A 22,691-nucleotide genomic window follows, 5' to 3' on the forward strand; every position below is an offset into this window, starting at 1 on the left:
GGGGGGATTTAGCTGGAAATATAGAGGGAAGGAATTTATCGAAAAGAAAATTTCTTTTTGCGAGAATTTGGGATTGTATAGTTTGTTGTGGGGGGGGGGTAGGTTTTGAGGGTAAAGGAATATATTTACATTGACTATAAGGATTGTATGGTTTGGGGGGGGGGGTTTGAGGGTAAAGGAATATATTTACGTTTTGTATTGAGTATGGTTTGTGGGGGGGGGGTTGAGGGTAAAGGAATATATTTACATTGAGTATAAAGATTGTATGGTTTGTTGGGGGGGGGGGATTTAGCTGGAAATATAGAGGGAGGGAATTTATCGAAAAAAGTATTTCTTTTTGCGATGGGGTTGTAAGACAATAGGGGGGTGGTTAGGTTTTGAGGGTAAAGGAATATATTTACATTGACTATAAAGATTGTATGGTTTGGGGGGGGGGTTGAGGGTAAAGGAATATATTTACATTGACTATAAAGATTGCATGGTTTGGGGGGGGGGGTTTGAGGGTAAAGGAATATATTTGCGTTTTGTATTGAGTATGGTTTGTGGGGGGGGGGGGGTTTGAGGGTAAGGGAATATATTTACATTGAGTATAAAGATTGTATGGTTTGTTGGGGGGGGGGATTTAGTTGGAAATATAGAGGGAAGGAATTTATCGAAAAAAGTATTTCTTTTTGCGATGGGGTTGTAAGACAATAGGGGGGGGTTAGGTTTTGAGGGTAAAGGAATATATTTACATTGACTATAAAGATTGTATGGTTTGGGGGGGGGGATTTAGCTGTAAATATAGAGGGAAGGAATTTATCGAAAAAAGTATTTCTTTTTGCGATGGGGTTGTAAGACAATAGGGGGGTTAGGTTTTGAGGGTAAAGGAATATATTTACATTGACTATAAAGATTGTATGGTTTGGGGGGGGGGGGTTGAGGGTAAAGGAATATATTTACATTGACTATAAAGATTGCATGGTTTGGGGGGGGGGGGTTTGAGGGTAAAGGAAAATATTTACATTTTATCTGAATATACTAGAGGGTGTCCAAGGAAAATTAATTTGAAAATAAAAATGCACTTACATTTCTAATTGCGGCTGCCAAGGCCTCAAGCTCATCAATTATGTTAATTGTTCTATCCATTGTCAGGTTGTTTGCACTGTGTCAAAATACTTTCTGATAATTTAGTCACATTGCATGTCCGTTATATACGAAATCTCATCTACATTGAATCCATTGGCAATGTTTTCAAAAGTATATCCACAATATGATTCTGCCTTGTTCCAATTAATATATCAATAAATTGGCTATAAGCATTTGAATCACATTTTAAAAGTTTCATACAATAGTCCAATGGGGGAGAATCACTCCTCATTATGTTGTCAAGTGTTCCCCGACAAGAGAATATCCTGCGTTTAAGAGATAACTCGAGGAAAACATCATCCAAAATCAAATGTTTTTCCATAAACACTAGATTTGATCTAATTCTCTCTTTCTCAAATTTATTCATTTTTCAGTCCTTTCACTCCAACTGCTGACTCTAGACTGACCCAGATTCGTTAGCTCTAACCACTTCCCCTCGATTACGCTATCAATTTCTCGGAAATCCACTTTCCCTTCGATTATGCAATCATGTTCTCAGAAATTCACTTCCCCTTCGATTACGCAATCAAGTTCTCGGAAATTCACTTCCCCTTCGAGTCCTAGATCAATAACATTGTTCCCGTTAGAATTCAATGCGCAGGTGCAACCTTCGCCCCGGAGCTATTACACACAGAAACATCAAATAAATCGACCTTGGAAAAAGAGGTCATTGACCCCATTATGTAATCTTTCTCCCTAGGGAGGCTATGCCCTTATTTGGGGTGCAAAAAAAGTTGTAGGTGGCAGCAGGGGTGCGTGACACGAGCTCATGATAGCTCTCTACTAACATAGTTTCTTATGAAAAGCTTTTTCAAATATTTTTGAAAACAGTGATAAAATCAACATGGTTTTCAAATTGGACATTTCTCTTTTGTCACCACCTTTACGTAAAGCTATAATGTTTGCTTGTTTTAAAGCGTCTTGGAACTGACCTCCTCCCATAGAGATGTTCACCAAGTATAGAAGACAAGATAAGATAAGATTTATTGCTGAAATACGGCTATCACAAGCCAAAAAGGGCCGAATTCGCACTTTAGCGTCAAATAAATATAAAAAAGAACATCGAAAACAAACAATTAAACAACCATAGAAAATTATAAAAGGGTCAATGTCAAATACGTAAAAACGTTAAAAACAAAAACAAAGTACAAAGTAAACTCATAAAATTAGAAGGCCAATGTTGTCAGAAAAAATATAACAACTTCAAACGTCAGTAAACAAAAAAAAACATAAGTTAGATGATGAATAACAAACAAAAATATAAAACCCCCAACTTTGCCAAAGCGGTATTGAATTAATACCTATAAGGTAAAGAGCGAGGGAGGGGGGGGGGGGCGCGGAGAGTAAGGGGTTGAAAATGTCAACTAGTGAAGGGCTAAAGGTTCTTCTATATCTTTCTGGGCAATCTTGGAGGGGGGTGAAACGTAGGGTTTTTGTTTACACAGACAGCGGGAGGCGGGGTCGAAGGGGTAAATATTGACCGGGGAAAAGAAGAGTTGTTCGAGGCTTATGAAGGGCATTGTTAGCAAAACGAAAGGTATTTTTCGCTCTCCTTTCCTTAAGGGTGACAAGATTAGCTCTCTTAAGAAGGGAAATATAAGGTACTTTACCCTCATTGAAGATAATTCGTAGGCAGCTTTTTTGGACTGCCTCTATTCTGTCCGACAATTCAATGGAAATGCCAGGATGCCAAACAGGACAGGCGTACTCAAGGGTTGGACGTACAAATGACAAGAAAATCCTCAAACAGTGCGATTTAGGCATTTAAATTTTTTAAGGAGTTTAAGAAGGGAAAATGCGGCATTTGCACGTTTTAAGATGTGACAATCCCATTTTAAGTCGCTTGATATGGTAATGCCCAGTAATTTCACAGTGGTAACGGACATTTCAGGGGGGATTGGACAGGAGAAAGAAGGAGGAGTTTTAAGGAAATTAATAGTAAGAACAGTTGACTTTAAAGGGTTGACTTTCATATCATCAGTAAGAGCTTTGGCTGATATCGATTCCAAGATGTACATTGGGTTGCTTTTGGAATTTTTGGAACATGTCTCTAAGACAGTTAAATCATCAACGAATTTCCATCTATCCGGGAAATAAACACCAAGGTTATTTATCATTGTAAGAAATAAAATTGGACCTAAGAGGGTTCTTCGGGGCACACCATTATAAATTGGGAGGGGATCAGAATATACATTCAGGTATTTCACGACTTGCGTTCTGTTAGAGAGGAAAGACGCAATTATTCTAATCAAATAAGGGTCAACTTGAAAGTCATTAGATAGCTTTTCTAATAGTATATTGTGGTTGATTAAATAAAAAGCTTTTTATAAGTCAACAGCGATAACATTGAGCCAGTTATTGGGTTTTTAGAGTGTTTTGCATATTGTGTCCATAAGGTGAACAAGATAGTGGGTAGTAGATGTAGAGCGTAGGTTTCCGAATTGTCTTTGGTCAACATTTGGGATCTCTGGACGACATTTGGGATCACACTCCGCATGGTACTGTTTATGTCGACCGTAGAGGGCTGCTTGACACCATGAAATAGACGCGAGTCCAGTTTCCCCTCTTGTTCAAAATCGTCCAATTTATTTTCTAAACTATGAACTTTTTCTTCAAGTAAATCAATCTGATGCTTGATTCCTTTGAGGGATTTTTCCAGAAGCAAAAATTTGGGGGTGTATTCCACAGTGATTACATCACAGATTTCAGAGACAATAATTTCCGTCGGAAAGTTACCAACCCCTCATTCATTTGACTTTTCCTGTACCTTGCGCTGAATATCCTACCTAATGTTTTCTTTCATTTGAGCAATTTCTTGCTTAGACGCTACCAATTGAGCTCGAAGTCCACTCACATCAGCAGAAGTACTGTTGTCAGATCCGGCCTTATCTCTGTCACTTTGATTTTTAGCTTTTTCAATACGTCAAGATAAATTTCCAAAAAAGAACGAAGTTCTTCGAACGCTTTTTTTACTCCTTTCGTTATGCTCTTGGATGCCTCCTTTTTGTTACTCTCGTAATCTACGAGTTGGCCATATATGATGGGTTGCTGATCATGCGACCCATAACAGAATACCCGATACTTCGTTGAACCCGTTGCAGTCTTCACCGTCTCAATAATCCTGACTGGCCAAAGGGGATACCCCGCAAATCGTGCTAAAGCTATGTAACCTTCCTTAAACTGGTTAGATGAAGGAGCCATTACGAAAATGAATAAAGTCACTAAGCAAAGACTTACACGCAAGGGGGCTTTTTAATTCCCCCCACTTTCCAATAAACGCCTTCTAAATATCCAAATTAAAGCTGTGAATCGTAACCACGAGTATTCACAGAATTGAATCAGCAGCCAAAGAATATCTAACTAGCCAAAGAACCTGTTGGCCGACACCCATAAAAACGAAAAAAAGGCGTAGTGTAAGTCTTTTATGAGGACCACAGAAAACATATTTTGCCTACTTTCCCCTATCACAAAATCTTAAGTCCCCTTAACCCCCCCCCCCTTACCACAAAAAAATATTTTGGCTATTTTCTGAAATTTGGGGATCGGTTCGATCCCCCAGGCGCAAATAAAACGGGGTGTTCTCTCTTATGATATTCGGAAACCAATTGAAGTCCGATCGTAAGGTGCTCCGGAGAAATATTGGCTTCCAGTTACTCGTTGTATAGCTTCAGGAGGTTGGATAGATGTGTTGGACACTCACCAGTTGTATAAAATAAGATTATACATACACACACACACACACACACACACACACACACATATATATATATATATATATATATATATATATATATATATATATATATATATATATATTATATTTATATATATATATGTATGTATATATATATATATATAACTATAGATGGAATGTTATAACATGCCTATTATATAACATATAATGTATTAGTGTCGGGAGCCCGAGCCTTGTTCAGGCCCGGCACTCGGCTCAAGGCGGACTTGCGTATATTTTATTCTCTAATTTCGTATTAGCATGCTGTTTCTTGTTCCATAACTTTTTCTTTAGCTGTTCACAGTCATTTGTCATCTTGTGTGGTCTTTGATACTAAAAACGATGCGACCACTCCTTGGGGGGGGGGGGGGAATGGTGCAATCTATACTCTTGAAATGTATCCAAATATAACGTCATCCAAGTGATTTTTTTTCCAAAATTAAGGCTCAAAACGAATGTTCTCATACTCGTGACCTATCGAGAAAATATAGAGCCGTTTTCAAGAAAAAAATATGAATAAATCCATGCACAGTTGCTCGTTTAAAATGAGTGGATATATGTATAAATATATTATTTGTATAATATGTTGTATACGTATGTATTATATAATGGGTTAAATACATAGCTGCTACCATTATTAGTATTTATTGAAACCCGTCTTTGTACAAAAAGACAATGACGGAGCACTGCAAAGAGAAAAAAAAAAGCAAAATGTCACTATACAACCATGACAAGGTAAGTATACTTCAAGAAATTGGCTCCAAGCATGTCTTGAAATCTTGTGGCTGTGTTTCTCGGTAAGTTTAGTAACAGCTACAGTAGGATTTGCTATAATTATAATAATAATTTGTTTTTGCCCTCTTTCGATACATTATAAAAATGCACTAGAGGAGTACAAACAAAGAAAAAAAAACACAAATAGTTAATGATTATACAGTACAACATGTATAACGAAAACAGACAAACAGGTGGAAACTTAAATCAACACTAAAATATAGGATCTATCGATCTACCCAGCCGTATATAATAAATGGTTAAACGGAAAATCAAATAATTTCTTACATCGGTCATCATAGCTATGTGAAGACTGTTGATGAGTTTAGAATTGCGTGTCCAAATTGGATATTGTCAAATTCAGATCAACAACATACAGATGATTATCGAATATTTCACCTATCAGGGAAGAGCAGGCAGATAGAGCAGTTATGTTACAGTTAAAACCTCCAACAATTAGACATGCAGAATTATTAGAAATAATGCTTGAAATGCTTGTACATAACTTTTCAGAGGCAAGAGCAAAAAGGCGTTGAAACGTATCATTATGGTAATTAGTTGTCAAATAAACACTAGATAAATATATTATCAACTTTAACAGCAAGAAAATAATCACAGGATTCTACAAGCAGCCAACTTGAAGCGGAACTTACGTAAGTCACAAGCTTGTGATAAGATCAGATGCATATGATTTTGACAAGATACTATAAGGATTCGGCTGCTATTTTCAACTTGAAAGTTTTTGAAGATATATTGTAAGTTTTGTTTGTTTCTGGTTTTTTTTTAGAGAGAGAAATGTTTAAAAACTTTTGAAGTCTTCCTAAAAACCTCATAGGATTCCCGACTTAACTCTCAGTTTCTCACAATTTACTCCGCCAAAACTTTGTGAAAATATAAATAAATACTCAGTCAACTAAATGTTAGCTTAAATGTTTTACTGTTATTTTTCGAATTGTTGGCATTGGTGCCAACAATTCTTTCATTTTACTATTTTTCAGCCTTCATTCTTTGACTTTTTCGCGTAATTGGTCTTATGGACGTTCCCTTTGGTTTTAGGTATGATGATATAGTGGAATTTTAGAACGAAATTTGACAAAAACTTCTTTTTTTAAGGCTGGCCGATCTTGGAAGTGTTAGCATATACATGAACAAATCCGTTCGTACGACATCAACATATAACTATCACCCAAATACTCTGATGAGGTTAGCAAAATCAACACAGGAGCTAACAGTGGCAACACTGGCAAAAGAGGATGAGATGTTGTTACAAAGCCAAGTCCAAGTGAAAAGTAGTGACGAAGAAAAGGCAAACAATGAGTAAGTTTTGCTCAGCTAGTGTTTTTTTTCTCCCTCTTTTTCTGTCTTCACAGTTTTACAACAAAAAGGGGTCATTACAAACAGTGTCACACAAGCAATGAAAAAAAGGGCTGCCCCCAAGAAATATTTTTAGAAAGGCCCATTTAGGGAGCGTCACTCCTGCTCCCTCTTGAAAATATATATAAAAAAGGAGACATTGATTAGTTTTTGCTCAGCTAGCAATTTTATTATCTCTCTTTCTGTCTTCACAGTTTTACAGCACAAAGGTATCATTACAAACAGTTGTCATACAAGCAACGAAAAAAAGGCTGCCCCCAAGAAATATTTTTAGAAAGAACCATTTAGGAAGCGTCACTCCCGCTCCCTCTTGAAAAATATATAAAAAAGAAAACATCGATTAATTTTTGCTCAGCTAGCGGTTTTATTATCTCTTTTCTGTCTTCACAGATTTACAGCACAAAGGTATCATTACAAACAGTTGTCATACAACCAACGAAAAAAAGGGCTGCCTCTTTTTAGAAAGACGCTTTCCGATTTAGGATGCGCCAGTCCTCCTCCCTCTTGAAAAATATATAGAAAAAGGAAGCAATGAGTAAGTTTTTCTCAGCTAGTGTGTCTCTCTCTCTCTCTCTCTCTCTCTCTCTCTCTCTCTCTCTCTCTCTCTCTCTCTCTCTCTCTCTCTCTCTCTCTCTCTCTCTCTCTTTCTTTTCTGCCTTTACATTTTTACAGCACAAAAGAGACATTATAAGCAGTTGTCTTACAAGCAATACAAAAAAACGTTAAATCTACCCAGTGAATTTTTATGGCTGCTTCAAATAAATCTTTTTAGAAAGAAATATGCCCATCTAAGAAGGGCCCTCTTGAAAAATGTATAGAAAAATGAAACATTGAGTAAGTTTTGCTCTGATAGTGTTTTTTCTCTCTCTCTCTCTTTTCTGTCTTTGCATTTTTACACTAAAAAAGTCATTACAAGCAATGGTCATACAAGCAATACAAAATAACATAACATATACCAATTGAATTTTTCGGACTGCCCCAAGAAATCTTTTTAGAAAGACACATGTCCTTCATTTAGAAGGTGTCAATCCCGCCCCTCCTGAAAAATATCCTGAGAGCCACCCCCTCCCCTTGTGAAATGTTTGGAGTGTGAAAACTTGTGCAAAAGTAGTGGCAGAACCATCTAAGCAGATAATTTAGATATATCCTATTTTTGTTGTTTGTGTTTATAGGATGTTTTAGCTAAAGTATTGGTCACCAGGTCTAATGCAAGTTGTAGTTTTCCTGTTCCATCTTTTTATAGACTTTTATCTACACAGATTGAGTTTATTTTTGGAAGACTGTGGTCTAGAGAATTTGATCTTTTGTAAAATATAAGTAAAAAATGTATATCATAAATACATGCATGAAAATAGAGAAGAAACAAATACTAGATGCTACGTTTGTAAACCGACAATCTTTTACTTATATTTGAACCAGAAATAGACCAGGACTAAATTAGTCCGGATTTTCTTTCTGTTTTGAGGACTTTGATTCAACACTCTACTGTAAAGAAAAAAAAGCAATTTTTGTTCATTTTGTTTATTTTGAAGCCTAACTTAAATCGCCTTCGCAAAAACATGAAAATGGTGTTTTTAATGTTTTAAATTCTTGTACCCTACGAAACTAAACAGCGATTTTAAAGGGAAAAGATGAACAACCTATCAATCAAAACCATATCCTGAATTTCAGACTGTCTCCGTCAGGAGTGTAGAAATAAGCCACTATTCTGGCTCACTGTGTAAAGTATTTTATGTTCGATGGATTTTGTGTAGAGAGTCTGAAAACTTTACAGAGTGCAGAAAAATTTACGTTTGCAGAGAGTACAATCATTGGACATTAAAAATGGCTACCATATAACACATTTTGTCCATATGTCAGCTTCTGAATACATATAATTATTTTAACTTCTAAATATTTTTAAAATGGCCGCATTAGATCAGTGGTTCCCAACCAATGTTTTGCCATGTCCCACCTAGGCACTTTACAAAAAACTTATGCCCCCGTGATATACAAATTTTGTTATTCAAAATTTTATGTGAATTCACCTGAAGAAAGATGAAAGGCCATTAACTTGGTATTAATTAATATATATATATATATATATATATATATATATATATATATATATATATATATATATATATATATATATATATATATATATATATATATATATATATATATATATATATATATATATATATATATATATATATATATATATATATATATATATATATATATATATATATATATATATAGAGAGATATATATGATAGATAGATAGATAGAGAGAGAGAGAGAGAGAGAGAGAGAGAGAGAGAGAGAGAGAGACAGAGAGAGAGAGAGAGAGAGAGAGAGAGAGAGAGAGAGAGAGAGAGAGAGAGAGAGAGAGAGAGAGAGAGAGAGAGAGAGAGAGAGAGAGAGAGAGAGAGAGAGAGAGAGAGAGAGAGAGAGAGAGAGAGAGAGAGATTTTTTTAAGCAGTGAAAATTTTGTTCAAATTTGGCCCGAACTTTTGTTTGAGACAGGGGGGTGGGTGCTAATCAAGATTTTTCCCGGGCGCAAAAGAGGCGAGGACCGACACTGGGCCTGCGCCCCACTTTAGGAATCACGGCATTAGATAGATGAGTGCAATAAGGTAAGCCCAGAATAAATTTGCTTCTTGATTTTGTTTTCCGCTGTTTTTCTTATGGGCTTGGTTGAATTAGCCTCTGGACGGTTCATATACAGCTGACGTCTCATCTGAAAGTCATAGGCTTCCCGCTCCTGTTCCCAATCATTCTTCATGCATCAATGCTCAATTAAGTAGGCGCTCATGAATGATAAACGAGATTAATTAAGATATTATAAGAATGTTCCATAATGTAGAGTTGAATTAAATGCGGTTGTGGACGCAAAGAATTCCATATAAAAGACGGTTGGGATATTCTAGCCCCTAAACGTTTTTTTTTTTTTACTAAACAAGAATTTACTGTTCTGGTAATTTTTACACAGTTAAAAAGCAATCCTCTGTCCACATCCGTTTCTAGGGTCGGTGGTCCCCAGGAAAAAATTAATTACAGTGCCCCGTCCCGCCTTAAATATAAGCGAAAAAAAAAATGAATGAAAATAAAAAGATTGATCGAATTAGGGAATTCCTCAGCCGCGGCGAAAAACTTATTAAACAGTGGTTAAGTTAACTTTTGTAGAATGAAGGAAGGTTATTTTTAGATGTTATCAAATAAAAGTGAATTTTAAATATGTAGTATTAGTTGTATTTAGCTGAAAACTCGGTGGGGGGGGAGGCTGAATTGTGGTTTTATTTTTAAGACAACTTTTACAATAAAGTATAATTTTCAGCTGCCTTGCAATAAATTTGCTAAGTTTAAATTTAGCATTTCTTTTGTTTTTGTTTTAGCTAAAACAAAGCCATGAATGATGTAGGCAATTTTGACATACTGTTAGGAATCAAGTTTTGTTTCTGCTAAAACTTCTTGGAAACAGTTTTTACAAGCCAAAGTTTATTTAACCCCGTCTCAAACTTTCTTTTGTAAATTCTGGAGAATAGATGGCAAACTCTTTTGTTTTTACCAATTTTCTCCAGAAAAACCACTGGACAACTTTTCTACAGTTGTGGATAAGTTAAGAAATTCTGGTCAAAGGAATTTCTTGTGCTCCTAAATAAGGTCATGCAAGACAACTTGACAGGCAAACTTGATCGTCTAATATTTGCATACGTTTTCTGTTCGTTGTTTGATCTAGTAGGAGACCAAATTCGAAATTGGTCCGGAAGTCTCTTGCCATGGTCTCAGAGAAAAGAAAAAAGTTACATAAAAGACGTCTTTTTCTCGTATTTTGGAGATCCTGGATTCTAAGACTTATAGTTGAGTGTGTGGTTCGATAAACCTCTGATATTCAGATCGAGTCAACTTAGAATGAAAATTCAGAAATATATTAGGGTTGAGGCAAGCTCTAAATCGCAGATCATTGTTGAACCTAAATCAAGCTGAATTTCTAATTAAAACAAATTAAGTCTAACCAAACTTAAACTGTAATATTTTTGTTCAGACTATGTCTGGGCCAACCTCTAAATATGTTGACCCTAGACTTCCTTCACTTCTGCGTCGAACCGAACCTGAAAACATAAATTGAAACCAAGTTTAACAGAATTAAAAAATTGACATTAGTAGCTCCAGTGTATTAGGAGCAACTTCGGAATACTTGTATTTAGAACATTGTATTCCTGCGTTTTGAGCGTGAGAAGTTCCAAATGGGTCAAAATAAATGGTGAGATGGAGGAAATATGGTTTAGTGTAATCAATGATAGTTTTTCACGATAAACTGCAGTGTATTTTAGTACCTGACCGAATATCTATCGGTAGCCAAAACATAAAATAAGAAAATCAGAGCTATTTAGAAACTCGATTCTTTATTGCTTTTCATGGATAAATGGTTTTTTTTCTTACCGGGTAGTATTGGCCTTTAAAAGGGTTGATTTTGGTACAGATAAAGTCACTTGTATCTATGGTGTTTTTTTTTGTTTTGTTTTTTTAGGGTAATACATAGGTTTAAAATACTTATTTTGGAGACAAAGCTAAAACAAGTGTTGAGTCATCAATACATTTTGATAGATTTGATAAATCTTTACTTCGTATCATATGCTGTTTAAACAATGGTACTTGAAATATTTCTCTAACCTTTCCCCAGGTTCAATATTCTGGATCCATGTCTATTTGAAACACGACATTTTGGCTTCTCAGAATAGGCTAAGGAGAAAGGTTTACTGTCAAATAATTGTATTTCAATATCCTTAGATGCTTTGAAGAGAATGGCGTTACTACTGACTATTATGCTGATAAAAGTACCAGTACAAGCGGGAATGATGATAGTGATGGCGAAAAACAAAAGAAAAAGGGAAAAGCAAGAATGATGGTGAAGAAGATCAAAACTTTTCGAGGTAAATTCAGTTAATAGGTTTTCAGAAAAATGTAAGATATAAAGTGAGCCAAACCTTCGACGATATGAGGGTAAACAATCTAGGTTTTAGCAGAGGAGAAAGCTGGGGATACCAAGAGGTGCTAAATCAAAGAACTTATCAGAGAAGGCTTGAAATTCTGCAACATAAAACTTTAAGTTGCAGGATATCATAAATATTTGTTCAATATGACGTGGAAAGTGTGTGAACTCAGCTCAGTTATTCCTATAGTCACATGCCTGTTTTTTTTTTTTAACCCCTATCCCCTCCCGTAGTAAATTTCTCTACACGTGGCTATTTTGCATGTTTTCACCTGATTTAAGGTCGGCTTGCACTAGATCTTCTTTTGGCATTTGGGGTGTTCGGAGCATTGACAAAACCTATTCAATAGCATTTTCTTCCCAAGCTGAGATTAAAGAAGTATTGATAATTTTCAATCTAATCCCGAGGGGCGTTTATATAATTTACAGGTTGTTTTTTTTTTTGGATATTAAGAAGAATTAGTCCTTCCATTTTAATTAAATTATTTTAATGGAATTTAAATTTCAAAATTTCTTTTCGAAATGATATCAGTAGGGTCTATTTTGCTGTGTCCTTTGAATCGGTAATGCTTATTTTAACACTTCGTTGGCTATATTTTTAGATGAATTAAAATAAGGTTTATATTTTCAGATTGCGATAATAATTATTAATATTTTTTTTATTGGCTACTTTACTTTTGCTTACTTACTTAAGTCTCATCCATCATCACAGGATGCTTCGGTTCCGCTCCTTTAAAAAAATTGACATACCAGTGCTTGATATGCTGTTCTGTCAGATGGAGCTCTGGATAGCTGGATCATACGCTGTGTGTCAACATTATCAATCCCCAATTTAAGAGATCTTCTCCGATATCAACGATCCTCAACTGTCCATCCCAGCAAGATTTTTTTTTTTTATAACCGAACAAAGTTCATTCTGTTAGTGTGCCTGAACTAACGCAATTGCTGTCTTCTGACTTTAGCTAGAATCGTGTCTCCTGATTTTAGTCTTCAGCTGAGCTCTTCGTTTGTTACTTGGAAAGTGTGTCTGATCTTGAATATCCGGTGTAGGCATCTTATTTTGAATGCAAGAAGGATGCTTTCGTTTTTGGCTTTTGCTATCAATGATTCACACCCATTCAGAACATTGGGTATAATCAGACTGTTGAAAATATGAACTTTTAGATGGTTCAAAAGGTGGCTGGATTTTCTTGACCTCTTGAAACCAAAGCTAGTAAGAGCTAGGTAAGGTCAGCAGTGTGTCAATTATCAACATGCTGTACATGTTCTCAATGATTCTGACGATTTTACCTGGGACATCGGCATGTCTTGGCAATAGGAAAGTGAGTGCGAAGGTATTTTCTTCTCCTGTTCGAAAAAGGTGTGTTTTGGTTAGGCCCACTCTATCTCACTTCTTTATATCGTTATCTCTAATAGAAGAACGATTTTTCAAGGTTTAGCTGGATTTTGAGTGTTGAATGAATCGATAGTGAAAAAAAAGTGTCGTCCCGTCTTGAACTCGCCGTAGGCCTACGATGGTCGTTGGTTCCTAGATATGTGGTAACATATTTGGGATCCTTCCAGCAAAGGTTGTCGATTACCCTGGATGTAGTAGCACTTCGATATTTTGTATTTATGGCCATATTTCATATTTGGGAGGAGACGGTGTCTTGGCTGCTTTATCGGTGGTGGTAAGCCACTCATTCCAGTCAACTTGCCGAGACCGTTTTCTATTTCTAGATCTTCTGCCTTTCGTGGTTGTCCTAATGTAGTGGATTACCATACAATTTAACCCATTGCTGAGGAAAGTTATACAACTGATGAGATATACGCATACTCCTCCGCTTGTATTTAAAAACCCACAGACGAGGATATTCTGGCTTTTATTATGGACTGTCGTTGGTGGGCTCCGCCATTGGTCTGTGCCTGTGACTCTTTACATCTGTAGGAAGTTCTCCTATCCGCCACCTGGGAATGCTTTAATTGGCCTAAATGAAGTCCCTATAGACTGACTCAGTAAGTACATGTAAAGCACGTATAGAATATATAAAGCAATATGCACTATGGTAATTCCAACAGAGTTAGCTTTTTGTTTTATTCTCAAGAGATAAGTTTTTTTTTTTTTTAAGAAATAATTAAATGTTTGGTAAGCTTCTGGTTTCAGCAAACCGTATCAAAATTATAGTAGTATTGTCAAAATTTTTATGGAAGTATTTTTTGTATGGGCTGCACTCATCATTTTGAATTTGGTCAGATAGTACGCAAAAAGGAAAAATTACGGATTATGTAAAAAACACTTTCGAACTTTATATATTGTGGATCAGCAGTCTCAAATGTGGCTAGGGCTGGTCTTGGCCTCCTACCATTACTAAATGTGGTGTTAATGTGTGTGGGTCACACAAATTGGATATTGAACCTTCTTATTGACCAGATCTGGTAATTTCAAGGTTTCTGTAACATTTGTTTATCTTAATATCTTTTCATTTGCTCAAAACAGATGGATTGTTCAGAAATGTGTACTGTTTCTGAAGTGGTAGCCTGGAATGCCGAATAATTGGAAAAACAAAGTATATTCACACTTAAATAAAAGAAAAAATATATAGGGCCGAGCTAAAACATGTCTTATTTTACAGAACGAGGAAGAAGGATTGCCCGGAGTGTCAAACAAAAGCTATTAGCAGAGCCCAGAGATTCAGTCGAAGGAATCCCGACTCTTGAAATGGACAGCAATATTTTATCCCTTGAGAAGAGGTTTGCAGCTCTCTCTCTCTCTCTCTCTCTCTCTCTCTCTCTCTCTCTCTCTCTCTCTCTCTCTCTCTCTCTCTCTCTCTCTCTCTCTCTTTCTCTCTCTCTTCTTGTCTCTTCTTTTAGTGGTAACTGCTATTAAGATTTTGAAGTACGTATATAAGTACAAAGCGCTTCTTTAGTGGTCTCTCTCTTTCTTCCTCTCTTATCTCTTGTTTCGGTGGTAACTGCTATCAACATTTTAAAGCATATATGTACAAAATACTTCTTATCCTTCAGTTGCACCATGAAATACCTTCTAATCCTTTGTACTAACATTATCGAATACATCTGGCTCTAATCTAAAAGAGACCTGATCGAAATCAAAAGATCTTCAGTTTCTATTTTCAAGCGTTCACCACTCATTTCACTTTATTTTTTTCTTTCTGAGAAAAAAAAAATTAAAAGGGAAAACCTCCATTTTTGGCTTTACATCCAATAAATCTATCTGGTTTATTTTTTTAAGCCTTTGTAACTACCCTTTCTCGAGAACTTGGGTAAATTGTGTCGCTTTCTTTAATGTTTAACCAAAGACAAAACTCATCAAGTAATGTTTAACCAAAGACTTTGCAGACAAAACTCAAAGTGTTTGCCCATAATTCCAATGGACATTGTCTTTCATGAGTCAACCCAAAAATCTCAGTCACCCCCACTGCAATTCCAGGGGACTTTGCCAGTAGGCAAAGCTCATATAATATGAACAGTGTCAATGACCCATTTGTCGGCATGTCAGGTGGATATGGTCGTTATAGATCTTTGAATCTTTTTTTTTTGGACTCCAACTGCCTCCAAATGGCTCACAGAACTGATAAATATTTGAATTACCCTTACTGTATGCCTATCCACCTTAGTTCTGCCCTAGGATTGATGGATGATAGACTATCATCAAGAAGTGAAAATAATTAGTTTTATACAAGTCTGAAAAAGTTATGTCAGGTTTGTATCTTAAAGCGACTATCTGTCTTGGCTTTACTCTAATTAGCCCAGGCTCTCAAGTCTTTTATCACTTCCGCAAAGTTGATAACTCAAAAATCGACGGGAATGACGTTACTGTATGAATAATTTAGTGGACGCTTTGTAGTGGACACTTTAGTGGACACTATCGTAGTAAGAAATACGGTCAATTTATTTTTACCACTGCCACTCTGCAGCCAATTTTATACTTATGCTACACTTGTGGTGGTGGAATTTGGGCATGTCTTAAAAACGGTGATATTTCTACCAACAATAAAAGAAACACAAGATGGCGGAAGGAATGTTTGTTTATTTTAGGCAACTGAGGGCTGTTGTGAAGTTTTGTGCTTGCCACACTCAATACATTATTTATGACCTAAAAGACATTAACTATATCAAGAGGCAAAAAATGAAAATTTATGAGGTTCCTTTTCGTCTTTCCTGACTTCAAGGGACTGTTGAAGATTCATGCTAATTACTTTTGTAATTAAAAATAGTATCAATCTCTGAAAATCCATTGGTATCAAAGAAAAGGTGAAAGCAAGTCTTAAAGCCCGTTAATGAGAAAATCGAGTATTAACCGCATAGGGATTATGTTTAAATAAATCCATGTGAATTGAGCCACATTAAAAATCCTAAAAATCATTAATGACAACAGGAAAGCATTCCGTGTTTTCAGTAAAGTGCTAATTCATATCGGCAAGGTAGCTATTTCAATTATCATACTCATACCATCCATAGGTTTAATATTTTGGCACTGGTGACGATTTTCTTCTGATGCCCCTCATAGTAATATGTTCAAGTAGGGCCCTACAACTGCTATTTCAGTCATCGTAAAACCACTGACTGTACTTTCCAGTTTTTGACAGTGTGGCAGGATTTTGTAGAATTTGCCGCTGAGGTCGGATGGACTGATGCAAGTAATGGCTTCCAAAATAATACCTGGGTGTTAATTTTCCTGAAAATATAAAGTACCATCTACGGCGTAAGAAAAGGTCCCTTGAGGATTAATCTGAGGTGGGAAAAAGAAGCTTACTTGCTTGTACCGCTTCTGAGGATTGAGTGCCGCTTGCCGCTAATAGACGGCGAGTGGTTGCTGAGCCTTCCCTCTCTTTCGACGGACGAGTGTTGACTACCTAAGCTGATTGGAAGCTGGTGGGTGGCATTCTCCGGTCGGGGGAAAAATAATGGCGGACACCTTGACACTATCGAGGAAGACTCTTTTATAATGGGGAAAAATTGATAGGGAATTCCTATCTCAAAGTACCGCACCCAACGGGACATCAATAGACCAGCAGTTATTGTTTGTTTTTGGAGGAGGGGTGGTGGATCTGATGGGCCTTTATAGCATGAGCCTTGACTCGGTTTTATGAATCCTCCCATAATTATAATAACATTCCACGTTCTGCAGGAATATCCCCTGTAATCCACGTTGGTGCAGGAAAATCCTTATTGATAAACGATGTCAGAAATCTCTTAATGTATATCATATCTTATTAAAAGCCGACAGGAATTTCAGAATAGCTCCTAGAATTTCTTTGTCTAGGAAAGGCACTTCTTATAATTCTTATTCTGAGGGAGGAACTAGTTGGGATTTCTTTTCATAATTGTTGCAAAAAAAACTACCCCTTGACTGTCCGCAGGCACTGAATGATTCTACATTTTTTTCTATAAATTTATGTGCTTGTCGCAGAAAATGCTCTACCTCTTTTTAAAAGAACTTTAACTGTCCATATTTTTCTCTATCGAATCCCATTTCATTAGAGTTAGATTTTCTATATGTCTTAAAGTTACTATAATTGAAGCAAGAAATATTCTAAGAGATTTTGTGATTTTACCTAGCAACATAATTTTCTATTAATTGGCCTATGCAAGGCCATACTTTCCTAATAACAAGTTTTTCGATAGCTTTTACTCCCCATCTTTCTCTTCCTTTTGAGATGTTGAAATCATTGTTGACTACTGAAACGATTTTTTTTCTACATCCAGTCTTTCCGTTTGTTCCTCTCGAGACACAAAAAACACAAGGTATTTCTGACGTGTTCACTTCAGCGCTGTTCTTTTTTAAATGACCTTGGCTGAGAAACAAATAAGATGGGAGAGAGAAACTGGGCACCTTCGCCCTTTGGGAATTATTTGTATGCGGATCATTCTCACTTTTATCCATTTATTTATGGATGTTAAAATTCATGAGATAATGCCAATTTTTTTCTTTTTTTTACATCCTCCATGGTGCTATGGCTTTTAAAACTTAGGGCCTTGGGGAAAAATTAAAACTTCCCGGGAGAACGCTTCAAGTGAAAGTGGAACATCTGTAAAATATGTTCTTCGAGTGAGCAGTGCCGAGTATCTTCTTTTATAGGTATTCTAACTGTGTTGTGCTTCTGCGCAATCGCCTTGTCGCTTATTCGAACGGTGTCACTAGTTGACATTACTCATCAGAGGCAAGGTATTTGACGTGTTTGTAGAAAACAGTCTTTGACGCCACAGCAAATCTCTTATTTGGAGGTTGTAATTGTATCTGGTTGGTGGTATTTTTCGCTCTTAAAATCCTGTTGTGGATCGTCTAGTTTTGGGGAATCCGTGTTTAACAATATGCCTATTGCAGGATTTGTAAAAAGGGATAATGGGTTCTTAATACTAAGAGGCAAACACAGCTTTCTACCCCATGGAAACTGGATTGAATCGGCGTGGGTACTTTACATTTTATATTGAATTCAGATCAGCTCTGTCTAATAAAATTGAGAGAAGGTGAAAAAAAAAATACCAGGAACCTCGATGCTGAAAATTGTGCAGTATGTTCCAAATACACCATAGTATCAATAATTATGTATATTAGACTTTTAAAAATGCGGATTCCAAACAAAGAAAACTATTACATCTGAGCTTCTTAAAAGATAATCAAAGTAACAGATAAATAAAATTACAAATCGCAGCATCACAGATACGGGTCTCTCAGAAACCTACGACAAATTTGTTTCTCAGCTTCATTGTGCCCACTATCAAAAATCTTACCTTCCATAGTATTCAAAACATGGTGTAAAAAAAAAAAAATCCCAGAATGCATAGTTGTCATTGATGCTCTCCAGATTAGACTTTTTGTCGCCTCACTCTGCTTGTTTTAGTTGCTGCAGCTATGTCCTTTGGTCCTCATGCCTTGTCATTCCTAGTTTAGAATCAATTTTTAATGTAAAATAATATTTTGTTTCTAGCATTTTCCACTCTTCCTTATACGAAAAAAATAATCAATTGATTTTCCCTTTATTAATTCTAGTTTTTCCTTTTAACAGTCACATTATTGATTTCTCTCAGTGAGGAAACTAATCATTGTTATCATTGATCATCACTTCATCATTGGATCATCATTGGTTCATCACTTGATTTTTGGTCTCGCAGTTCCTAATTCTCCGCATTTCATATTTTTACTGCGGTGTACTCAAATCTGTTGTGGTTCATTGTATTATCCAAGACCTTAAAAATTTTTAACCTCGAATGCTCGATATTCGGCCTTCCTCACTTGTCTTGCCTCTCATTCTTTCACGCTGTTTCACCTGCCATTTTCTGCTACTACATGATGCTCAGCATTAGGCCATTCGGACTTCGCTTGCCGCTGACTGTCACGGTGGTTCATTTGGTGCATCTGATGTTCAGTATTTGGTCATCTGGACTTGTTTTGCCTAGTTTTGTCCTACAGTCTTTCGGCGAGGTTACTCGGGCGGGGGGGCGGGTACATGAGGAGTGGAAGAACTGGCACATTGTATGATTGATTTTGAACATGAACAAAGTGAAATCTTGAATATTTAAGTTGAATGAGGTCTTCCACCAATTTCAAGGACCAATACTCAATGGTTTTGTTTAGATGCATAGATTCATAGTAAAAAAAAGGGGGGTTTGCAGTTCTTTTCATAGCAAAGTGCCAGATTGGTGGGCTTTGTATCCCTTGATTTCACTCGTTTTGCTCGTATTCCTACCATCCTTGGCTTTTGGCTCTTGTCTGGCATCACTCCAAATCGAGAATTCTGAATATTTTTAATGAGTTTTCCTATTTCTGTAACCTGCAGTAGTAGTCATGGTTACAGAACACACAGCTAAACCTTTCTTTCTTTTAAGCCATATTCTTCGCCTGCTTTGGTCGCTACATTAAGCAGCTCGAACTTATGCTCTTGTATGAGGTCGTTTCAAGTCCAGTTTTCTAAAAAAAATTATTATCAGTTTTTTTCCTTTTTGTGGCCTTCAGCAAGAGTTCCGCGACTTCGGCTTGAATAGTTTAGTCTTTTCTCACCTAAAAAAACGGGCTCTTGGGCTTTTATTCAATCTCCCTTCGCTCGTTATGCGCTCTAGAGTCCCCTGCTTGACCCTTCATCCTTCGAAAATAATTCTTGCTTCACGACGGTTTAAATCAGGAAGGCCAAAGTTAATTGGACTCGCATCAATTTTGCCTTTTATTTTCAGCGTAAAAAACGTAACGTCATTTTAGCTTGAGTTTTCTTGATTCCTGTTTTCTTTTTACTTATTTCGTTTTTTAATTCCTTGAAGCTAACCCAATTATTCCAAGATTCTTGTATAAAAATTGCGTTTATCTAGCTTTAATAGTTTTGCTGTTTAGCCAGTTAAACACACAAACTTGATTGTGTATTTATTGTTAGGTGGTATTTGATGTTGGTAACAATATGCTAGTTGGAATGCCGATACTAAACATAGAAAAGTAAATATCGATTTGTGGGCATTCTCTTTCCTCTCTCCTTTGCATTATTTGCTACAGCTAGCAGTTCATGTCTTTCGTCTTTGCAAACGGGCTTTACCTAGCTCAAGTTGGGCTCGTTCCATTGGCCTTCTCTTCCAGTGAAAATTTTCTTGATTTTTATAGTTAACAGTTATTCTTATGACTCGGAGAATTTTCCAAAAAAAAATCGAGCTGGAATAGTTTAGCTGTTTTTCATAAACACACACACTCTTTTTTGTCGTGTAATATTGAAAACGAACCAAGAATTTTCTTTTTGTAATTTGAGTGTTGTTTTTAGAGGAGGTCGGAAGAAAATCCAGAAAACCGATGCAAATGAAAACAGTTTTGGAGTTGTTGGCTCTGCAAAATATTGGATGGGAAAAGACTATACCAATTTCATTCTGAAGGACTTTAGCAAGCTTGATGAACCCTATGAAGGTATGTACGCATAGAATTAAGTCAGTTTGTATTTTAGTAAAGGTGCTTTTACTCGTACAGATATGTAGCTTGTACTGATGGGATAATACCAAATATTTCCTGATTCTACCACCTATTCCGGCTCCACTCCTTAATCCCGCTACCGACTGATTCATGGCTCCTACTCCAATTCTTGGAAAATTTAAATGCCTTAATAATTCAATTTTTTTCTTATGCAAAATTATGTTTATAGAAACCATAGACGATTCAAGCCTTAGTCACTTCTACTTGCTATGTAATTATGCCAGTTGAATTTCATTGTGTAACCATCTCCCGAGTCCCAATAACTCCTCCAGGTAAGCAATTCCCTTGCGCACAATTTAACACCGTGTTATTCCCCATCATATCTTGGATTTGTACAGAATTTCCAAGTAACTAATTAGTCATGTCTATTTGCTAGGTATGCGTCTGAGCAAGAGGAATATAAAGGAATGCAGTTCCAGACTGTAATTTTTCAAATATCTGTAAGGGAAGTATTTATGGGATACCCCCATCCCCCTGTGATCCGTCATTTTCATATTTTTCAAGTTCTCCCTCCCCCCCCCCGCCCGAAAAAAAAAGAAAAGGCCAGATGTTTGTGATTCCTACAACAGCTTCTCATGAGTTTCATGCCAATTGGCACTTTTTACGTTTTGTCGAACTTGGGTCCTTCCCGTAATAAATTTGTGCGTGTGTCCCTGCATGTCTCGGCTTTATTATGTTTTTTGGGTGTGCGTGAACGCAGCCCTCGTTTAGCTCAATCCCCATTCAATTCAACCCTTGTGCAACGTAGCCCCATTCAAACCAACCCCATTCAATTCAACCTTGTTCAATTCGACCCCATGCAACTCAACCGCAATTTAACTCAACCCCCATTCAGCTCGTGCCCATTTGGAAATTTGCTACGGTTGACCACATCTAAAGGAAACTTGCTAGAGAAATTAAAATAGTACTACTTGATTCCTTATTTTATGCTGTTTCCAAAATATCATGGTCGTTTTTTTTTTTTTGCAATGTATCCATTCCCCCCTGATGGCTCCAGATATAGCCCTAATAATATATTCCTCTGTTGTTTTGCATCTTCTGAATTGTCATGTCTACTTTGTTAAACGGGTTTTCTCGCATTCTCGACCCAGTGAAAAGCTTTTCACCAAGAAATTTTAATACAATTTTTAGAAAAATTATTATGTGAATTGACTTGGAATATGGATAACAATGGAATAAAACACATTATCTGATTAATAGAAAGACGCTACAATCCTAAAGTAAGAATTTCATTGGTTCAATTTTTTTCTTTTACTTTTTTCTTTGATATGCATCCTAGGGCTGTATCGTAACCGTGAGTGGGTGGCGTGGGGTGAATTGTCGGAAAAGTGACTAGGATATTTGAAAAGAATATAAAATAAGGAGCATAACTGTATTGTTTTTATTTTATTAGCGTGTTTCCTTTAGATTTGATCAGCCATAGCAGACTTACCCCTATCCAACGTAACGTAACGTGATGCAGGGATTGAAGTTAATTGGAGTTGGGTTGCGTGTCCGTTGAGTTAAACGGGGGTTGACTTGTTTAAATTAAACGGGGGGGTTGACTTGTCTAAATTAAACGGGGGTTGGGTTAAACTTGGGCTAAGTTGAGGGGAGGTTGAGTTTTATGGGAACATTTTTTTTAATAGAGTCACTTCTTTGCCTTTTCTTGGTTTTGTTATTCTAGAGCTATTTGTAGAGCTATGTTATTCTAGAGCTATTTGTTTCTATACCCAACATTGTAATGTTGGGTATAGAAAGTAAAACCGAAATTCGTTTAATTC

General features: G+C 36.4%; 1 protein-coding gene across 1 annotated transcript in view; it reads left to right on the forward strand.

Moving 5' to 3' along the window:
- Positions 1-22,691, forward strand: part of LOC148940837 (phospholipase D1-like) — a 404,878-nt gene that overhangs the window by 324,851 nt on the left and 57,336 nt on the right. The window contains exons 12-15 of the mRNA XM_089105088.1: positions 6,749-6,952; positions 11,786-11,928; positions 14,600-14,717; positions 20,726-20,865. Coding sequence (XP_088961214.1) covers positions 6,749-6,952; positions 11,786-11,928; positions 14,600-14,717; positions 20,726-20,865 — 605 coding nt within the window. The remainder of the gene's footprint in view (positions 1-6,748; positions 6,953-11,785; positions 11,929-14,599; positions 14,718-20,725; positions 20,866-22,691) is intronic.

The sequence above is a fragment of the Artemia sp. Qi Xiang Cuo genome, chromosome 19, assembly GCF_049724085.1.
Source record: "Artemia sp. Qi Xiang Cuo chromosome 19, ASM4972408v1, whole genome shotgun sequence".
NCBI classification, from domain to species: domain Eukaryota; kingdom Metazoa; phylum Arthropoda; class Branchiopoda; order Anostraca; family Artemiidae; genus Artemia; species Artemia sp. Qi Xiang Cuo.